Source organism: Aplidium turbinatum, chromosome 9 (assembly GCF_918807975.1).
Source record: "Aplidium turbinatum chromosome 9, kaAplTurb1.1, whole genome shotgun sequence".
NCBI classification, from domain to species: domain Eukaryota; kingdom Metazoa; phylum Chordata; class Ascidiacea; order Aplousobranchia; family Polyclinidae; genus Aplidium; species Aplidium turbinatum.
Genome location: NC_137480.1, coordinates 19,396,554 through 19,416,873, shown reverse-complemented (window position 1 = coordinate 19,416,873; position 20,320 = coordinate 19,396,554). Strand labels below are relative to the sequence as shown.

The 20,320-nt window shown below is 37.0% G+C and overlaps 1 protein-coding gene across 4 annotated transcripts in view; it reads right to left on the bottom strand.

Moving 5' to 3' along the window:
- LOC145777179 (sialin-like) overlaps positions 1-18,309 on the bottom strand; it is a 47,522-nt gene extending 29,213 nt beyond the window's left edge. The window contains exons 1-12 of one of the 4 annotated variants that reach the window (XM_082588492.1): positions 18,185-18,309; positions 15,452-15,568; positions 14,982-15,071; positions 13,913-14,149; positions 12,629-12,803; positions 11,198-11,319; positions 10,702-10,863; positions 10,348-10,464; positions 9,178-9,301; positions 8,669-8,802; positions 8,229-8,358; positions 4,954-7,107 (exon numbers count right to left, since the gene is read on the bottom strand). In XM_082588492.1, the coding sequence (XP_082444618.1) occupies positions 7,085-7,107; positions 8,229-8,358; positions 8,669-8,802; positions 9,178-9,301; positions 10,348-10,464; positions 10,702-10,863; positions 11,198-11,319; positions 12,629-12,803; positions 13,913-14,149; positions 14,982-15,071; positions 15,452-15,568; positions 18,185-18,223 (1,470 nt within the window). In that variant the 5' untranslated portion in view covers positions 18,224-18,309 and the 3' untranslated portion in view covers positions 4,954-7,084. Of the gene's footprint in view, positions 1-4,953; positions 7,108-8,228; positions 8,359-8,668; positions 8,803-9,177; positions 9,302-10,347; positions 10,465-10,701; positions 10,864-11,197; positions 11,320-12,628; positions 12,804-13,912; positions 14,150-14,981; positions 15,072-15,451; positions 15,569-15,869; positions 15,928-18,184 lie in introns of those variants that run through there. The other 3 variants (XM_082588495.1, XM_082588494.1, XM_082588491.1) reach the window with 3 other exon arrangements.
- Positions 18,310-20,320: the final 2,011 nt, after the last annotated feature.

Here is a 20,320-nt window from a genome sequence, read left to right as displayed (position 1 = left end):
GCATCCCTGGTGCAGGGGTCTTCGGTTTTTTATTTGGATTGAAAGTTTATTAGCCCCTGATGACAGCAGATACGCTGCTGGCGTAACAAAGCTTCGATGACACAGAGGTAACGCAATGAGTCTCAACTAATTTCTTTATTTGTGAGTTCGAATTGAATTTAGATTTTGAATTTAAAAATACACTCATTTATGTTATATTATCTTTTATGTTATCTGTGTAAAAATTGTTTTGTGCAGAGGTATGTAAAGCACTTTCAGAAAAAGGAAAAAGCAAGCAGTTACGTAATTTAAAATTGGCAAATTTTAACAATATGTTTACGAACTAGGGTGAACTCCTGGTGAGATTCCGTCACAGAGGTGAACTACGGATATAACGTTTTGAAGATTGAAAGCGGTGATTTGCCATTGAACATAATCACTTGGGAAAGCTGCGGGTGGAAGGTTATTTAAGTAGAAAATGATTTATCAAAATTATATTTGTGCACAAGTAAGTTTTTTAAGAAACGTAAATGTTATGGGAGAATTACATTTTGTAGAAAGTTAAAAACAATGGAAATTACATGGCAGGTCCCTACAATCACTCCCTGCAAATTTTAAGACCGCGAAATAGAAGATCACACGTTTTAAAATTAACAAAAAGGTGAAAGTAAAACTAAAAAATAAACACGACAATAAATGCAATAATGTAGTTATGCAGGTCATAAAAATCGGATTGAAAAATCCTTTCAAAAAGCATGAAGAAATGGCGTTAAATGACAAACAAACAAAGACACAAAAATATAGAAACGCATTAAAAATAATCACAAGTTTCATCGGATGAAAGTCTGGCGCAAGCAACCTTGACTTGCCATGTTCTTTTCTTTATATATATTTTTTTGTTTTAAAGAGAAATAATGCGAGCATGGCGTGTGTTCGTCTTTAAGTCTCTGGCTTGATTCGGATAATGTCTTTATACTTCAGAGTCCGTTGTGAAGTGTCTGTATGATTAGGCTTCTCGTTTCTGTATGATTAGGCCTCTCGTTTCTGTGTGATTAGGCCTCTCGTTGCTCACTTCATCAGAGTGTTCTGTTGCGTTTCGAGCTTTCCCAATCGAACCAGGCTTTGTGCGTCACTGCCAGTAAATCTGCTCTGGTGATTTCTCCTGAGCAAATTAAATTGAGCAAGAGCGATTAAAAATAAAGGCAGCACTCACTACAGGACGTGTTATCCCAAAAAAAGCAAATAGTCGAATTATTGGTAAGAATTAGAGATAATTTAGACGTACCGTCTGGAAGGTAGAAAAAGGTAAAGAAACATAAAAAAGGCGCAAGATAACGTTGAGAGAATGTAGAGTATGGAAACGAAAAGAGAAAAACACACGCGCATTTGGCTAACGCGATTGATTGACACGAACCAAAATATCTGACCACAACTGAAGGATGGCACTGTGCTGAAGTGGAACTTCGTTTATGAAGTTGCAAAAAACTTCAGCATAAAAATACAGCCAGCGATTTAGCTTGAGCTGCAAAAAAAACTGCTATAGTTGCAATGTATCGCGATGCGATTGAGGGCTTAAGCAATGTTGTTTTATACATGAGAATAGACTGTGCTATTTCTCAAGCAATGTCAAAACATGCCCTACAACATGCCCGGTTAACCTCGATAAAAGTAAAAATAATGCTATGTGGGGACCGTATTTATGTACCATTAGCCACATGCTTTGAGAGGGTACGTGGGGGCCTAGTTTGGCTCCATTAGCCACATGCTTTGAGAGGGTACGTGGAGGCCTAGTTTGGCTCCATTAGCCACGTTGCTTTGAGAAGAGTGCGTGGGGGCTTTGGCTCCATTAGTCACCCTGCTCAGAGAATAAACAAAAATGTTCAAGCATAGTAGCTTGTAAAAAAATCAGTGCCATCTAAAAAAGCGTTATTACGTCAGAAAGTTTGTCTCTTGTCAACAAAATAACGCCAGTGCAGGTTTGTGTATATTTAGAAAAGATAGCGATTTATTTATAGTAAGAGCTATGCCGAAATTATGTAGAACAGAGAATAAAGATAAATGAGGGAAAATACGAGAGAGTTTAACGCGTACCAATTTGCAATTAATAATACTTTCAAAAAGGCTGTCAACAAAAATACTACGTAATATGAGATGTTCTACTGGTGCAAATTAAGCTAAACTATCACAAGATGTATTACAGTGACAATCTGCTTTTATTCCGACGTTTCGTCAGACGTTCGACGTTTCGTCAGACGAAAACGAAACGTCAGAATAAAAGCAGATTGTCACTGTATACATCTTGTGATAGTTTAGCTTAATTTGCACCAGTAGAATATCTCATATTACTTAATTTAATGCCTGGTGAACAGCCTCATTCAATTTTCAAAAATACTATGTGTTCATTTATTCAACAAGCCGTTTTGTTAGTGCATTGTGATTAGAAGGCGAAAGTCGTCAACAAAAATTAGGCGCTGTAGCTTTTGGATTGCAGGCATTTGTCTCTATCGAATGTGAAATGACGTTGTTTTTGCGAAATAAGCAAAGGCGCTTTTTGCTTTAACGTTAAAATGCAATATGAAAGACAGTATGCGAGACAAGCATACAAGTATAAGTTAATTAAAACTGTCACGTCCCAAAAAGATCCCAAATCGTCTTCAGCATGGACATGGCCATGGTCATTGGTCAACCTCCTCAACTTCAAACACCAGAGACGAAATATAAGTCAGAGTATTTTACAGTCATTGACAGCGCGCAGCAAATCTTACTATTTCAAGTCAACCGATCTTGAGCACTATAAAATTCTACAAGAATCACTCTTTAGTGGAAAGTTACAATCACATGTGGTAGTAAACAATTTTTCTCAGTTCTCTGACACAGATTACCTTGCACAAGAACTATACTTCTTTCGAAATCAGTGCAATGGAAAGTCGGTGGAAGATTTTCGAATGATATTCAAAAAGATACCATCCGCTGTTCGACAAATGTTTCCGCAAGTGAAACTTTTTGTGCGACTTTTGCTCATATCACTAGCCAGCTCGTGTTCAGCTGAACGGTCATTTTCAACTTTGCAACGTGTCAAAACTTGGTTACGATCCACCATGACACAGAAATGGCTAAATCATGCAACGGTCTGCCATGTGCACAACAAAGTTTTGAATTCGATCAACCTCCATGACCTCTCCAAGGACTTCGTTTTTAATTTGCCGGAAACTGGTTGCCGAGTGTTTGGACGTCTGCTGACCAATGCTGACTCTGGCAATTTAAACCTATATATACCGTACATCGCATTAGACTTGTAGGCTACCTACTGCGTTTGTTTGTCAGAACAGACCCCTGACCTTTCTAGCTCGCTTCGCTCGTCGCCCCTTCCTACCTTTCCTAGTAAATGTCCCCACCAATTTTAGAGAGCGATCGGCGCCCATGGCTTCAGGGGAAAGATCATTTTCTAAACTAAAGTTGATAAAAATTACCTTTGCTCTACAATGAGCCATAAGAACGCTTGGTTGGACCAGCTGTTGTTTCAATTGAGCAAAACGTGGGCAAAGCATTGGGCAATGCTTCTCCTATTAAAGAGTTTGCCGCAATAAAAGCTAGAAAGGTGCATTTTGTGTAAGTACTGCAGACGGGTGGTGTAGGACTCTGAGTGCAGTGGTGCAACATAGCATCAGAGTGATGTGAAGATGTCACAGCATGATATACACCTTTCTCTCTTACCATCGCTGTTTGTTGTTGTATCATGTTAATTCCTTTTTGTGTTATTGTGATTTATGGTTATTTGAGTTTGCGTACTTTAATTTGTCGATACCGGGCTGTAGGGGGCCCTAATATTACTTCCTGCCCAGGGCCCACAAAATCTTAAGGCCACCACTGAGGCAATGGTGATATTTTCAAGTTTTTGCGCAGATTGACTGCAAGTTATTTTGCACTAATCTTTTGCAACAACATATCTTTGTGAGTCAGAATACACTGCGCTTATAAACATGAAAACAACGAATCGATTTTGATTACTTCCTAATTCCTGGATAAGACATTATGGCGCTCCACTCCCCAGTCAGCAAATCGTTCCTTTTTCACATTGATGCAACGTCTGCAGACTTTAACGTTGCATCAATATGAAAAAGGAATGATTTGCTGACTGAGTCAAACCATTGGTCAAACACAATTCTAAGATTATATCCGCAATCGTAGGACGTAGATTGACAGCAACCAGCCAACCACAAACCATCTATTTTGTTGAGTGAATGTTTTGGCTTTTGATATTATAAGCTACGTTTGGATGATCTATGCCAATGGTTCCCAACCGGGATGCCGCGGCACCCTGGGGTTCCATTTGCATTGCTCAAGGGTGCCACGAGATATTGCAATAGTGCGGCCCATTCTTTATTTTAACTTTAACCCGTAAGTGCGGAATTTATACTCGTTGCTGTTCGTACCATAAAAACGCTTGAAACGCATCATTATTGCCAGGGTTTCATGATTTTATTTTGCGTTGCGTTTCACGGGGCACTAAGTCAAATTGCAGTGATGGATTATCGAATTGTGTGACCCAGCATGATTATAAAATTACACGATTGTTTGGGAACCATTATAAAATTGGAAACTTTTGTTGGATAAAAATTTGACGAGTTCTGGATAAAAATTCAAAATGAATATCCTTGCTTTGGAAAGAATGCTATTGCGGTTTTGCTGCAGTTCTCCACGTCATACCGGTTATAGGCAAATTGTTCGTAAGCAATTGTTTGTAAAGCAGTTGTTCGTAAGCAATTGTTCGTAAAACAATTGTTCGTAAACTGTTTTTCGTAAAATGAAATCCGTAAAACAATTCTTCGTAAAGCATTTCTTCGTATACATCAAATTTTAATTGCATGCACGAAAAAATGCTTTAGGAAGAATTGTTTTACGAAGAATTAATTTTACGAACAATTGCTTACAAACAATTTGTCGGACACTTGTCATACGCATGTGAGAGTGGATTTTCTGTATTATAATAACGAACATAAAAACTAAAAAACGAGAACGACTGCTTCTAGTCAAGAAAGAAATGCTGGTGGCTTTATCGAATGTGCCCCCAAACATTAAGGGGTTTTGTGCAAGAAATCAATCCTAAATGCCACACTGACTTTTGAATAAATACATTTATTTACGCGCGCTATAATGTACATTGTACAACTCATTCTGTGTTATTTCATTCAGTTGTTTGAAATACAGAAACCTCAAAAAACTGATCAAGCTATGCCAGGGTGCCGCAAACTATTTATCTCTTTGATAGGGTGCCGCAAAGTTAAAAAGGTTGGGAACCACTGGTCTATGCATTTCAAAGCTTTCCTTTGGTTTTGTTAGACAGGTTTGCGGAATTGATAGTCTACTCTACGCAATAAAAGAGCATGAAGTGACCTTTGTCTTCAAAGGCTGACAAGAGGCAAATGGACAACAAAGGCTGAGAACCTGTGATTTACGGTTTTAAACCAAGGTATAAACAACTTCATTAAAACAAACTAACCTACTGAACCAATGAAATAAGTTGTATTACTTTGTCATTTATCAAAATAATCAACAATGCAACTACTGCGAACAAAGTAAGCAGCACCTGTGATGCATTTTGATCGATGCCACTCTAATTCTGAAAATATTTTCAAGTTTTGGTGCAGATTGACTGCAAGTTATTTTGCGCTGATCTTTTGCAACAACATATCTTTGTGAGTCAGAATGCGCTACGCTTATAAACATGAAAACAACGAATCGATCTTGATTACCTAGTAACTCCTGGATGAAACATGCTGGCGCTCCACTCTCCAGTCAGCAAATCGTTCCTTTTTCACATTGATGCAACGCCTGCAGACATTGACGTTGCATCAATGTGAAAAAGGAATGATTTGCTGACTGGGTCAAACGTCAAACACAGTTCTAAGATTATATCCGAAATCATAGATTGACAGCAACAACAAACCATCCATTTTGTTGAGTGAATGTTTTGGACTTTATTATAAGCTACGTTTGGGTGGTCAATGCATTTCAAAGCTTTCCTTTGGTTTTGTTGAGACAGGTTGCGGAATTGATAATCTACGCCAGTGGTTCTCAACCTTTTTGTTTTGGCGGACCCCTTTTGGTACCTTCGAAGCGGTCGCGGACCCTAAAAAATCTTTTTCTGAAATTTTAGTATATTGCTTCTCCTATAATGGAATCAAATGTTTCATAAGTTTCGAAACGACACACTTAGAAGAATTTGCTGAACTCGCGACGCACTTATGACGATTGCTGACATTGACGAAATTATGTTATGAGCTTTATGTTGGAAAACCATCAAAAATCAGTAACCTAAATGTTGATTTGATGTTTTTCTATAAATTTTATCAAAAATCAATAGAATTTTGCGACCGTTACAAACAATTTCTCCCTTTTTTCATTTCTAATCAATATTAATTCGTTATAATCTTTGTCATTGCAAAACTGTGAGTGGTGATAGACTGCTGACTAACGTTTGCATTTCTAAGTTAAGCATTGAACAATAGACTGCTGTCTCAAAAGAATTAAGTTGAACATAGCCTTATTAAAAAATTAATTCATTTATATGATATTTTTTTAGTTAGGAATCCAAACCTTTGTGCAATGTACATTGAACGTTCAAAATACATCACACCAGTTCGTTGGGAAGTAGCCTTCAGTTTGAAAATCACGATAGGCCAATACACAAATACGGTCTACGGCTACGCAATAAAAGAGCACGAAATGACTTTTATCTTCAAAGGCTGACAAAAGGTAAATAAACAACAAAGGCTGAGAACCTGTGATTTACAGTTTTAAACCAAGGTATAAACAACTTAATTAAAACAAATTAGCCTACTGAACCCCAATAAAATAAGTTGTATTACTTTGTCATTTATCAAAATAATAAACAATGAAACTACTGCTAACAAAGTAAGCAGCACCTGTGATACATTTTAATCAATGCCACTCGTATTTTGAACAACATATTTACACAGTTTATTTGAGAACAAAAATTGATCTAAATACGTCGATTTAAAACTACATAAAAAAACTTCCACTTCAAAATGTTTGCAGTACAAATTCACAGTTCAAGTTTAGTTTCCTTCTCTCAACCTAGGTCCTAGGGATTCTTTGCTTCTTCTTCTGAAACGCAATGATAAACCTTCGTTAAAAATATGCTTTGTCGTACCATGATTGTACAAAACTAAGTAACATCACAATACCCAACATCATGTGAAGATTCTGAAAAGAGTTTTTCTTCTAGGAATAGAGATTCTCAACATCAAGAGACCGAATAATTAAACATTTACAACAATGTGATATTCAGCGGTTTTAAGTACATCGAGCACACTAGCTGGGAATCTATTGGAAATTGGAAGTTGTATCTTGTCAAGGCGTAGTGATTTGATCACTGCACTTTTATAGAATATGATAAATGAATTATGCCAAGAAGTAGTATTGGAAAGCTTACCGCCGCCCAACAACAATTTATGTTGAGAAGAAGCGATGTGTTCTGGCGTCAGCCAGTGGCGTAGCCAGAAAAAAAATTTGGGGGGGCCAAATATTTGATGCATTGAAGAGAACGACAAAGTGTTTGATTTAAGACATCGCCACTTGATGTGCAGTGGCGTATCCTGGTGGGTTAAGCAAGGAAAGCAATAAAGCTGGTGGGGGTTAGAGCGTGCCGAAGGGACGCGTATTGTAGGGGGTCCGGGGGCATGCTCCCCGGAAAATTTTTTCAAAATTACACTTAAATAATGGATTATAGCGCTTTCTGGAAACACTTTCAGGGTAATATTTGTATGAAATTTATTAGCAGATAAACAGCTATTAACTTATTAAAGGTAGCTGTTACACACGAACGGGCAAAAACTGCGGCTAAAATTAGAGAACACAAAAAACTCAGCTACACAAAAACCCAACAGAGTAAGCGATTCTGAAATTGCTTCCACAAATTAGTTAAAAGAAGCGTAAATCGCGTAAACTTTGCGCGATTTACGATTTGCAAAATTTATTGGTGTCTTTCTGTGTGTCTAAAACAAGTCCTAGGGAGTGTTAATAGCCAGATGTCTTGGAAAACTATATAAATTTATACAAATTATATTATACTGTATTTTCAACAAAGGGTTCAACTACAGAATCCAAACTTTGAAAATTTAGGGGGGGGCATGGCCCCTTTCGCCCCCCCTGGCTACGCCTATGGCGTCAGCACTACCTAACTACTCACTATAGAACAGGTTATAGATTTGATTTAATCTACTTACTAGAATTGACGTCGGCGTATTTTGCCCACGGTTGAACTTGGTCGGAGGCAAAGGCACAATACACAATGGCACCAAATAAGCAAATTGTTGCAGTGAGCAAGAATACACTTTGCCAGCTGGAGGCCAAATTCTATCAAAAATAAGTAAAGTTAACAAGTGAGAAAAGTTAACAAGCAAGAAAAGTAAAAAAAATTGTTGCATACTGCACTTTCTTTGAATGCTTCGCTTCGACTCAGATAAACCATTGCCTTCAAATACATAGATTAAGCGTTGCTGTAACGATATAATTAATATCCTATTTCATTGTTTTCAATATTGTAGTTCGATGTTTATTCTTTCCAGACAAGTATCTGACAGAGAAGCAAATGTTTTTCTTCTAGAACATTTGAGGGTTATTTAAACATACATGAAGCGATTAACGTGCTTTTTTTCACATTTACCTCATTGGTAATGAGTGCTCCAGCCACTTGTGGCGCTGCAAATCCAATAATGGAAGACACGGTGTTTGAAATTGAATATAAAATTCCGCTATATCTTGGGGCCATATCGATAAAAGATGGAATGTGTCCAGATGCTAAAATCAATACATTTAATAAAGATGTTTTCGAAAGGCTACTTGGTTCAAGCATCCGGTGAGAGAAGATAATGTTTTCATTTGTACTGACATTAGGCCTTTGGCACTAACAATGGTAGCGACTCTTGGCGACCTGCGCCCATCAAATTTATTACAGTTACACCCTGTGTAAATGTGATAGGGTTTTCAACAACCAGTTAAGCAGGGCGTCGAATCAAGGTTGTAATGTGATTGGACAGCAAGCGTCTTATCCGTTGCGCCATTCCAAACTCATTAAACCATAAAGTTTTTTTTTAATAGTACTTGTCCAGGACTTTTCACATTTTGAAAATCAGTAAAAACAACGAAATAGAGAAAGTTGTAAATCTACTGTACATGTAAATCCCAGGATTCCTGTAGAAACGCACAACAAACCAACAGCCATCCATTGTTGATTGCCAACAAAGGCCATCAAAACCATCGCCACACCTGCCACTGTGAGTGGTACCGACGACATTATCTGAAACAATACTGAACTTAATTTATCAAGAAAATGAAGTATCTTCTGACAGGTGTCAAACCCACAACAATGCTTGATATGAACGACTCGGTTACATGTCTTGTAATGCAAAGAAATTTATTCTCACACGTGTCAGTTCAATCATACATAGCTAAATATCGATTTCGATCAGCTAGAAGCTAGATCATCTTCAGTTAAGCTTATTCAAATAGAATGTTCTGATTAGTGAGTGCACGATAGGCCCACCTACCAGTCTCAGTATTTACTCATGTATTTCAATTTGTGATTGTGTATTGGCTAGACAAGTAGGTCTATCTCAATATGCATGCTTCCCCAGTGCTGTGTATGAGTAGACTAAGCTGAACCTGTTACAATTTGGTACTCATCATGCCAAATGGGTGTGTTGTATATGGCTGTTCAGTGTTCATCTGGCCGTTCTTCTACTGATAAAATTTCTTTGTTCCATTTTCCAAAAAACCGTATTATATCATAAAAAAGAAATGGAACAAGTCTGTAAACACCACAAGAGTGTGGTCAGGATCAACAAAATTCAGCACAATATGCCGACTCCATTTCAAGGAAACAGATTTTCAAAATTTGTTTCAATTTGACATGAGTCATGCCACACGTCTCAAATTAAACCGTAATGCATGCCCTTCAATTTTTTCAAACAAAAACATTTCGACAACTTTGCAACCGAGATTCAAAGTCCAGTGGAGAGACAACTCCACAACAAAATTCCACTTTATCCATGCGACCGGCTGCTAGGAAGCGTCAAGTTCTTGAGGTAATTTTAAGCTAACAATTATATTATTGCATGTTTGTTATAAAGTACCGTACATAAGTAGCGAAGTAGCATCCTTGAGAAATTGTTTTCCATACAATTTACAATATGTATGCTGCCTGCTGGTATAGTGATTCCCAGCTACATGCAGTTTTAAATCGTCCCATGTATAAATCACCAAGTGCATTAACAAAAACAAGTCTTTCATATATACATTGTTGTTTTCTTTTTCAGTTACTTTCAATAAAAAAATAAACTGAACCTTTCGCATGACTATCAATCGAACCCAGCGTTTTCTGACAATGTGATCGGTTAAAACACTGCCAAGGATCATCATAGCAAATCTGAGAATAAACGGCAGAGCCGATAGAACTGCGGTCTAAAACAAAAAAACATATATAATTGATTGGGAATGCTTCATTAATCAGAGTAGGTTCTACACTTTGCATATCGGATAAACAGTTTCTATAGCATTAAAAGCAAGTATTGAATACAACACTTACAATCACAAATTATGACAGTAACTTCGTATCATGAGTTACGCCATATTGGCCTGTAAACTTATTACATGGTGATCAACTTATTGCATCAACTTGTGAACAGTGTCGTCGCTTACCGACTTGATATTAAACTTATGCACACTTGCGATGTAAGTTGGAATCAATGTAATGATTGATATCGTAGCCCAACTGTCCGCCATGTGAGGAGCTAAGGTTGCCCAAAATGGAAGAGATTTTCCAATAGACAACCAAGGAACTGGAGCTTTGTCCTCTGGTACCTGGAAGGCATGATTAGCCTAATTAAAAAAATGTTTACAGTCAGAGTTCACATAGGTAATAACTAAAAAACAAAAAAAAAAAAACATACACCTTAACTATTAAACGACACAAGTTTAGCAGTTAATATTAATTTGAAGATTGTGACTGAAATATTTATTAAACTCAATTCGTCAATTGTTTATTCCACAATCCACGTCATTGCACAAAGTAGCCTGGCTCAGCTAAAGTTGTTGTTTTACTTTTGGGATGCAAATTCAATATAATACAATGTGTTAAAAAGTGCCAAATAATTCGTTTGAGATTTGTGACTTTTTGCCACTGCCATTAACCAACCTTTTGTCCGTAAATGCTCATTTCAATGTAATCCCTCTCTTGTGGTGATATGCGTGGATGAACAGCTGGAGAGTTGTGTATGATCGACAAAAACACGATGGAGAAGATCACACCAATTGCTCCTAAATAATAAAATAGCAACACACTTATCACGTTCCTACTTAATATTTGTTCAAGACGAAACAATCATTTGTTTTAAATGTAACAGCGAAAATATACCTTGTGGGAAAACGCTAATTCAAACAGTCAACGTAAATATCAAGGTACCTTTTAGTTTTATCTTCTTTTTTTTCTTTTTTTTTCCATTTGGATAAAAAGATGTAGCCTACTGATTACTGACCCAGCCACACGTGTGTGGCGAAACTCTATGATAAACTTGAATTTGCCAATTTAGTGTTACGCTCTCAGATTTTTTGATTACCCTCGAAAGGTTTACAAGTTGCCATTAAAAATCGAAGCAAATTCGAAAATCAAAACGTAGAAACGTGTGCTTTTTAATTGCGAGCTAATGACGTGGGCAGCCACTTAAATTTGGCAATTCCTTGTAAGATCCGATGACACCGCCAACCAATCAGAACACGTGACTACCGTCATTGTGAGGGCAACACTAAAAGGCGGAAATGCGGAACGCGGAAATAAGCCGGGCGTGAAATGGTGTATTGTCCGCAGAAGTAGCGATTTAATGCCGATGTAGAAAACGCGAAAATACGATCTTGGCGTCCATATTGTTTAACATAGCGATAACTTCATCGTGAAAGAATGAAATGTTGCAACATGGAAAAAGGCGGAAATGCGATTTTTAACAACAACTCACCACCGAACCTACTTTTATGTTGAAATATCATTGAAAGATATTGTTTAGAAGCAATTGTGAGGTCATTAAATACTTTGACTGTTTTAATTCCACAGTTATTGGAGTAAATTTCGAAATTTTGATGGAATTTATTGAAATAGGAAAAAGAAGGAAATGCGATTTTTAGCCACAACTCAATACCGAACATTTTCTTATGTTGAAATATCATTGAAAGATATTATTTAGAAGCAATTGTGAGATCATTAAATACTATGACTGTTTTAATTCTAAAGTTGTTTCAGCTTATTTCCGCGTTTCCGCATTTCCGCCTTTTAGTGTTGCCCTCATGGTGACCTTTCTACCATTCAGCCAGAGAGTTAATCCTACATTGAACTTTGTTTGATACTTACAGAAAAACAAAGAGTTATGGTTTGGGTTAGAATCGAACATACGTCATCGACACGACTACCGCTGCCTTAACCCCTACGCCAAGCTGTAGACGACAAAAAGTTGACTTAATTGACTTTATGTCAGAAATATTTTCTCTGTTTTCCTTGCAACTTCTGATTGGTTGAAACGCTGTTACTGTAAGTATAAAACTTTTTATGTTTAAGTTCCTAACCAATAACGTGACCAACCTGTGATGTAAAACAAAGCTTCCCAGCCTAGACAATCAATTACAATTCCAACAAAAGGATAGACAAGAAAAGTTCCTGTCAAAACCCCTGAGAATGTGAAAGCAACAAGACGACTTCTTTCCAACGGTGGAGCCCATATTCCCCAGCCAGTCATAAAAGATGGAAATGTAACTCCCTTCGAAATAAGTATAGGCTAATAAGTAAGTGTTCCCGGCAAAGCAGACGCATTAACCTAATTTCAGTTTGCAGCAAAACTTAAGGCGCTAGAGTCCTTAAATATAGAGTAATAAAAGGTAAAAACTGTAGCCTAGTAAAGTCGGAATTGAAAACTTTACTCAAGAATTTCCAAATTTAGCCAAAGAAAAACACTTGTGTTTTGATTGGTATTCTTTCTCAAAAATAATACTTTTTGGTCAAAGTTCCGTTGTTCAATGGCATAATAACTTACTTGATTTTATTTTTGAATAAGATCTTGCAAATCCAACAAATGCACAAGTAGGCTACCGTACTTACTTTATAGAAGGTCAAATCAAAGCAATGGATTGAATAGATGCTAATGGTTTTGAAATACTCATTCAGCCTGTTAAAGGCCCATAAAGGGATATTAAAGGAAAAACCTGACTTGGCGATTGTACACGCAAGTAGGCCATGGTACACGTTCTTTGTGTTTAACATGCTACCATAAAACGATTTTCAATAAAATTTTGCCCCATTGCGGTCTGATCAGCATTCCACGAGTGCTTTTGTCAGAGCTTTTAAAACGGGAATGGGCGTGAGCAGCGAAGCGTGCGACTGTACAGTCTACGTCACTATAGACTAGCAATCAGCTGATCGAGCAATAATTGCTACTGCGGGCGATTTAACTGTAGGCTATTATATATGTACATCAAAACATCAGATTTCAACATCAAAACATCAGATATGGTAACGTGGCTTTTGTTATTGCTGTCGATAGTGACGTATTCTGGAGCAGTGTTTCCACTTTTTGGTCATTTTGAAAGAATTAAAAATAAATGAAAGATTAGACTTTGGGCCTTACCAGTGCCATTGAAAACAAATTTTTTTGGGTATATTTTTTTGAAATGTATTCTTGAATGTTCAGTTTACGCATTTTAATGCTTAATTCCTGTTTGAAAATTTCATTTAGTATGCCTTTAAAAAAAATGGAAGCAAAAATATTTCAAATCGCTTGCCTTTGCAACCTTGGAAGCATTCAATAATACCTTTATTTGTATTGAACCGGGTGGATGACATGGATCGGCCATAGTTGCAATATAAATTTACCTGTATAAGTCCAATAACCACCCTTAATCCTACAGCTAATCCAAAGTTTGTCTTGACTGCGAATGGCATCAACAAAGTCAGGACTGACGAAGCCAAGCTGGTTGAGCCTACAAGAAGTCTAATTCCAAACCGCTTTGCCAGCCAACCGCCGGGTATGTTTGTTATGCAATAGCCGTAATAATAAGATCCCAACAGTAACGTTTGCCATTGGATTGTCCAATCAAAATCTTCGGTTTGCTGAAAGACAAAATAGCTTGTCATACAAAAGTTTTTTTTTTCCATTTTACTGGTAGATGGAACGTTTTGATCACCAGAAAAAACATTTGTTTCTCTAAATAAAAATTAGTATCTGCAAGAATGGAGCAAATACATCGCACAACATGATAAGTTAGTCTCAGCATTCCGCATCATGGTAGAAAGTAGATGTTTTAAATTAAAAAAATGTAAGCTGTGATTTACACAAGATCGGTTGGGTAATGCTTTTGTGAAATTAAACATTACAATACTGATTTGACCAATTTTTATAAGCTCCGTTGAAAACAGAGTCTCTCAAACAGTGACCCAAACTGTTGAAACGATCTGTAAAAGAAATTAAATTCAGGCCGGAAAGTTTTTCGTAGAAAAAAAGTGTGTAATTCAATTTTCTCTTTGTGAAAGAACATGAATTTACAACAAGATTGTCAGATGCGTATCATAATTGCGCTTATATTTTCATGTGCTGAACCAGCAAAGTAACAGGCAGATTTCTGTGTTTGCTTCTGGTGTTGGATAACAAGTAGCCTAACCAACGCGAAGTGACATATTCTTCTTTAGAGTACTCCTTTTATACACAGACTAGTATGGATGGATGCATGATGATTCAATGGCCAAAAACCGGCAGTTAATTTGAATGGCGAATATTTGGTATTAAAATATATTTTTTTACTTCATAAAAGCAGACATTTGTCATATCTTTAACCAAATGAAGAAAATGAAGCTGTTACATATATTTAGTAGCGTACATGTTTCCCACAATAAACACTTTGGAAGTAGGAAGCGACTTGTTTAAATTAAGGTTAATCAAACTTACCATTTCAAGGGAAGAAACATTTCCTCTTTGGCAAGAAATGTTGAGTTCTCTACAGTTTCCCAGACTAACGCTTTCATTAACACTAGTTGTCTAAAATTGAAAATATCTTTGTCAATTCAATGCATTAGGCTCATAAGACATCACATTGGCCATGTCGAATTAAAAAAACACACTTCAAACTAAATCGAAAACCAACCAGCAATTTTGCTACGTGAAAGCCACGGTTTAAATCCTGGATAATCTCCAGATCTTACTTTATTTAATGTATTCTTACTGAAACCTGTTACTCACATTTAATAAATTTAAATGTGTGTTGAAATAAATAGACCAAGGCCAAAGAATGACATTAGTTGAATTCAATTTGATCTGGTAGTTTTTTGGTTGATTTTACACAATTATCAAATCACTTATCAACATGATCTGGAGTGAAACCAAAAACTCACCCAACCTTACAAAAGAATCATTCTTACCATAGATACAATAGCAACGTTGATACCATTCCTTAAGGAATAAATATTCAAGGTTCCTAGCGCTGACATTAGCGCCAAGACATAGCGAGCCTTGCTATAGCATCCCGATGTCTTCACCTGCAAATATTGTACTTAGTTTTTAGACACTCAAAGATTCAGCCAGCAAAGTCGTTTTAACCAGACCTGTGGCGTCGGAATTGGAGGGATTTTGGCGTGTCGGAGTCGAAGTCGGCCAGTTATCAACCGAGGAGTAGGAATCGTATATTTTTCTCCCGACTGCTCAGCCCTAGTTTTTACATTGATTAATTGTCTACAGACATTGAATTAACGTTAAAAGGAACTGATTTTTACGTTCTTTTAACCGGATATATAATTTTCCTTTATGAGACTCCGCATTAGTGTAAGGCAGGATACTTACGTAATTACGCTTCTTGAAGTTGGGTTTATTATAAGCAGATTGGTCCTTGGTCGAAAACCTGAAACGGTTTCATAGGCCATGAATTATCTTCTAACTCTTGCCAAAATAAAGCCAGTGTGCAGAATTGTTTCAAATGTTTTTATCTCAACCTTGCGTTTGTTATCGTTGCCTTTCTCCGTGTTCTCACAGTAGACATTTTGGGCAGCGCGAAGACTATTTTGTAAAAATTGGACAAATTGTCGAAGATAAAACCAAATTCGTTGAAATCAGCCACAATGTTAAAGTACATCCTTGTAAAGAAAGGTCTATTCTATGGGTTTCAAACTTAAATTGTTCTGTGGACCAAATGAACATTTGTAAATTAACCCAAGGGCCGCAATACACAATAAGAAGTCAATAAACAAAATAACACAGTTAAAACGCAAAAAAAAGGTAGTAAGAACACATCAGAAACCTTAGGTTGTGAGAACAAAGAGATGGAAAAACACAGTACGAACGCAAAAAAACGCAAGTAAAAATAAAGAAATAGCTGCCTGCCCAGATTTAAACAAAACGGGTCCTTTTTTGGAAAAAAATCTATTGCTATTTTTTGGTACAGAAAAAAACACCTTTCTTGAAACGGCCACCAGAAAAAGGGTCACCGTGGCCTATAGGTGTAGGACTAAGGGGTGTATGCTTTGATTCAAACAGTTAGGCTACGCAATTTAACCTTGAAGCCCAAAAAGCGTTTTATCAGTTGCCACAAATGCATCTCTTTAATTTTAAAAGCTCTAAAATGCATTTATCAACTTGTAATACTTTTGTTTTTACTGCATTTTGCCCAGCATCGTGGGGTAGTCTGCTGTGAATAGATCTCATTCATGGCCTATGAGTCGCCTGCAAGTCAGCAGAACTTTGTGAACCAAGCAAGCGACAACTAAGCAAGTGACAACTAAACTGAGCCAGCAACGTTTGGGCAATTGGCGAAACTTGGTAAATGACGAAACTGAGCAAGCCAAAACTTGAAATGTCACAAGTCAGCAAAATGAGTTTGACAAGCGATAACCAAGCAAGTCTAACGTGAGCACGTAAATATCAGATAAGACGAACCCGAGGAAATTACCAATAGTATTTGATATAAGAAAACTACCATTTACTGTCGTGTAAGCGGAGAAAACTGTTTTCTCTCAACATTGAGAAATTCCAAGTTTGACTAGTTGGATTGCTGAAAGGCGAAGACTCCCGTTTCTTCGACTTGTTGTTTTCTTTAGCCATTGCAAACAAACTGTATTTATTCAGAAATGTCAGCAAATCAGCAGGCAATGATGAGAATTTATTATTGGAAAACGCCTTATGCAACATTACTTTGCAAGTTCCAATGCCTGATGGCAATTTTTTGTAGGTTTCCGTCACGCGTTGAAGCAGTGTCTGATCATGCGTTTTGTTTTTCTTTGTTTATTGCATTAATCGGTTAGTGCCTGCTGATTTGCTGACATTTCTGAATAAATACAGTTTGTTTGCAAGGGCTAAAGAAAAACAACAAGTCGAAGAAACGGGAGTCTTCGCCTTCCAGCAATCCAACTAGTCAGACTTGGAATTTCTCAATGTAGAGAAAAAAAAGTTTTCTCCGCTTACACGACAGTAAGATGATGATAAGGACTTCAATATACGTATTGCTCACGCAAAAGCCTCTTTTCAGCAAATGAAAACAATATTATGCAACAAGAACATATCTTTCGCAACCAGATTCACAGTATTTAAGTGTTACATTTATCCAGTTTTTAAATATAATTCAGAAACCTGGACAATTACCAAATCAATTAGTAAAAGAATAAATGGGTTTGAAATGTGGGCATTCCGAAAAATGCAGAGGATTTCCTGGACCGATATAAAAAGCAACCAAACTGTTTTAAATCAAGTCAAACAAACAAATAATCTACTAAAAAATATCAAAGAAAAACAACTTCAATTTTTAGGACACGTGCTGCGAAAAGAAAAAGTTAGAACATCTCTCTCTCACAGGCAAAATTGAAGGGAAGCGTGCCCAAGGCAGACAAAGAGAAACCTACTTAAACCAACAAACCGACAAAACTAACACCAACATACACCTAATCCACAAAGCAAACAACCGAGAATCTTGGAAACTTTTCATACAAGAGGCAGTCAATCCTTGGAATCAAATGCGACAATAGAAGAAGACACGACAGTAAACGGTAGTTTTCTTATATCAAATATTACGTAAATATCATTTGCTGAAATGTCCTTGCTGAGTTGTCGCATGCCGAGTGGTCCGACGACGATAGCTTATACCCCCACCTATAACATACGTAGCTTACCTCCACTACGTCGTGATCGATTGCATTTTTCGTGTCCATTGTGGGGGAACGTTGATACAGTTGAGAGAATTGCCAGAATTTATCAAATACACAAACTCATCATCAAAAAATACACACAAATAATTGCTTGTTAATGAAAATACAAATAATGTCAGTTTTAGAACAGTTGAGCCTACTACCATAGATGAATTTAAGTTCAAAAAAGACTATCATTTAGAAAATGTCGATTTGCTTTGGTCAACTGCTCCTGATATTCTGCACACGCCATCACCGTAGAGTAGACTATAGGTGGTAGGCTTACATACAAATATTGCTTTTAGCACATGATCTGCTTTTACACTCAGTTTCAGCAGCAATACCTTCGAGACATTGTATTCTCGTATCTATTGCATTGTTACTGCTGTCAAACCGTGTGTTTATAAAATGCGCTTCCTGTTCTAAGACAACCTTAAAAACTAATGGAAGAAGCAACTTCTTTCAAATGTTTTGTTTTAGCGAAACAGAAACAAGACTTTACAAACAGAACTTAACAGCGTCGTTCGTCGTGCTTAATCACTTTATCTTGATAATTCTTCGCCATTTGAGAACTATAGCTACGGTTTAGAAGGCTTTTTAAAATTTCAGCGAAGTCACTCTAAGAGGCTTTCATCAGACCAACGACGTGCGCAGGAAGAGTAAGAAAGCGCCGTGCAGCTGCTTAGTACCTACGCCGCACCACTGATTAACTTCTACCGAACGAGGTCGTGTGACCTCTTGCGTCACAATGCTCTGGGCACGGGTTGGAAAAATTCTACACTAACGCTACTACTTTCTACTAAGTTTATTTTTGCGTGTCATGTGAGTAGGCCTGCCATATTTTTATCGCCTAAAAAGAGGACACATTTCGCCAGCAAGTAGAATTTTACTCTTGAAGAATTTTTTACATGTTTTTAGATCATTTCAGTAGGCCTATAGGCCTAGGGGCAAAAGTTACCAAAAAAAAACAAGAAAACAGATTGACTGAACGTTTAACTTATTTTTTGTCATTTCATCTCTAGTGCTTCCTACGACAACAAATGATTTTATATTTTTAAGAGTCAGCAAAAAGTGCAAAAAGACCTCATTTTTAGACAATTTCAGTCAGACAGCAATGATCGCAAAAATCTGCAAAATGTGACAAATCAGGCACGACCTCCTGTAGCCAAGCCTTAACTTTTTTCAACAAGTAATGGTCAGCCTTAACGAAATTGTTAAATTATTTGCAAGAAATATGACTAAAACAGTAGGCTGCATATATAACCGTTAGTTCACGCTAAAAACGGCGTGAACTGAAAAGCTGTTCCTTTCCTTGCAAAGCTGTAATCTATCCATGCCACGATTTCTTTTGCTGTAGGTTAGGTGTTATACACATTGCACTTCTAGACATTTGTTTCAAGTAACAAACGAACTAAATGGAGTTGGTAATCAACAACGTCTACAAGCGTTGTTCTTGTATCAATATAAAACATATGTAGGTAGAAGACTATTTTTTTGTGAAAGTGTGAGCATGGCCTTTAAAATGTCGTTTAATATCTTACAGTGAACCAGGCAATGAACGTTCAACAACAGTTTTATAAAATGAACCAATTTCTTATCAGCATGTTACATTGGTATACAAAATGTTTAGAAAACAAATGGCCTACAAGCCGTCGCTGAAACGTCATCAAGCAATATAATCTCGTTGAAAATATAAGCATGAAAACTCAAACTGTGAAAAAAGAGGACATTTGAGCACTTTTCAGTGTCCTCGGAGGACAATTCATTTTTCTTGAAAAAAGAGGACAAATCCTCCTAAAAGAGGACGTATGGTAGCCCTACATGTGAGCGAAAGTGAATTTTCCCAGGGCTATTTCTTTCTTACTGTAATACCAAAACTTAACAAATATGCTGGATCTTGCTGTTATAGATTACTCGTATAATCTAATTTTGAAACCAACCTTGCCTTATCAATAATACTCGGAGATCAAAGCCAGACATTGTGACGTAAAACGTGAACTAAGTTGCCCTGATTAGTGTAGATCAGTGGTTCCCAACCTTTTTGTTGTCACGGACCCCTTTAGACAAATTATTAATTCTGCGGACCCCTACCTAAATTTTGCCTGAAACTCAATTAAAATA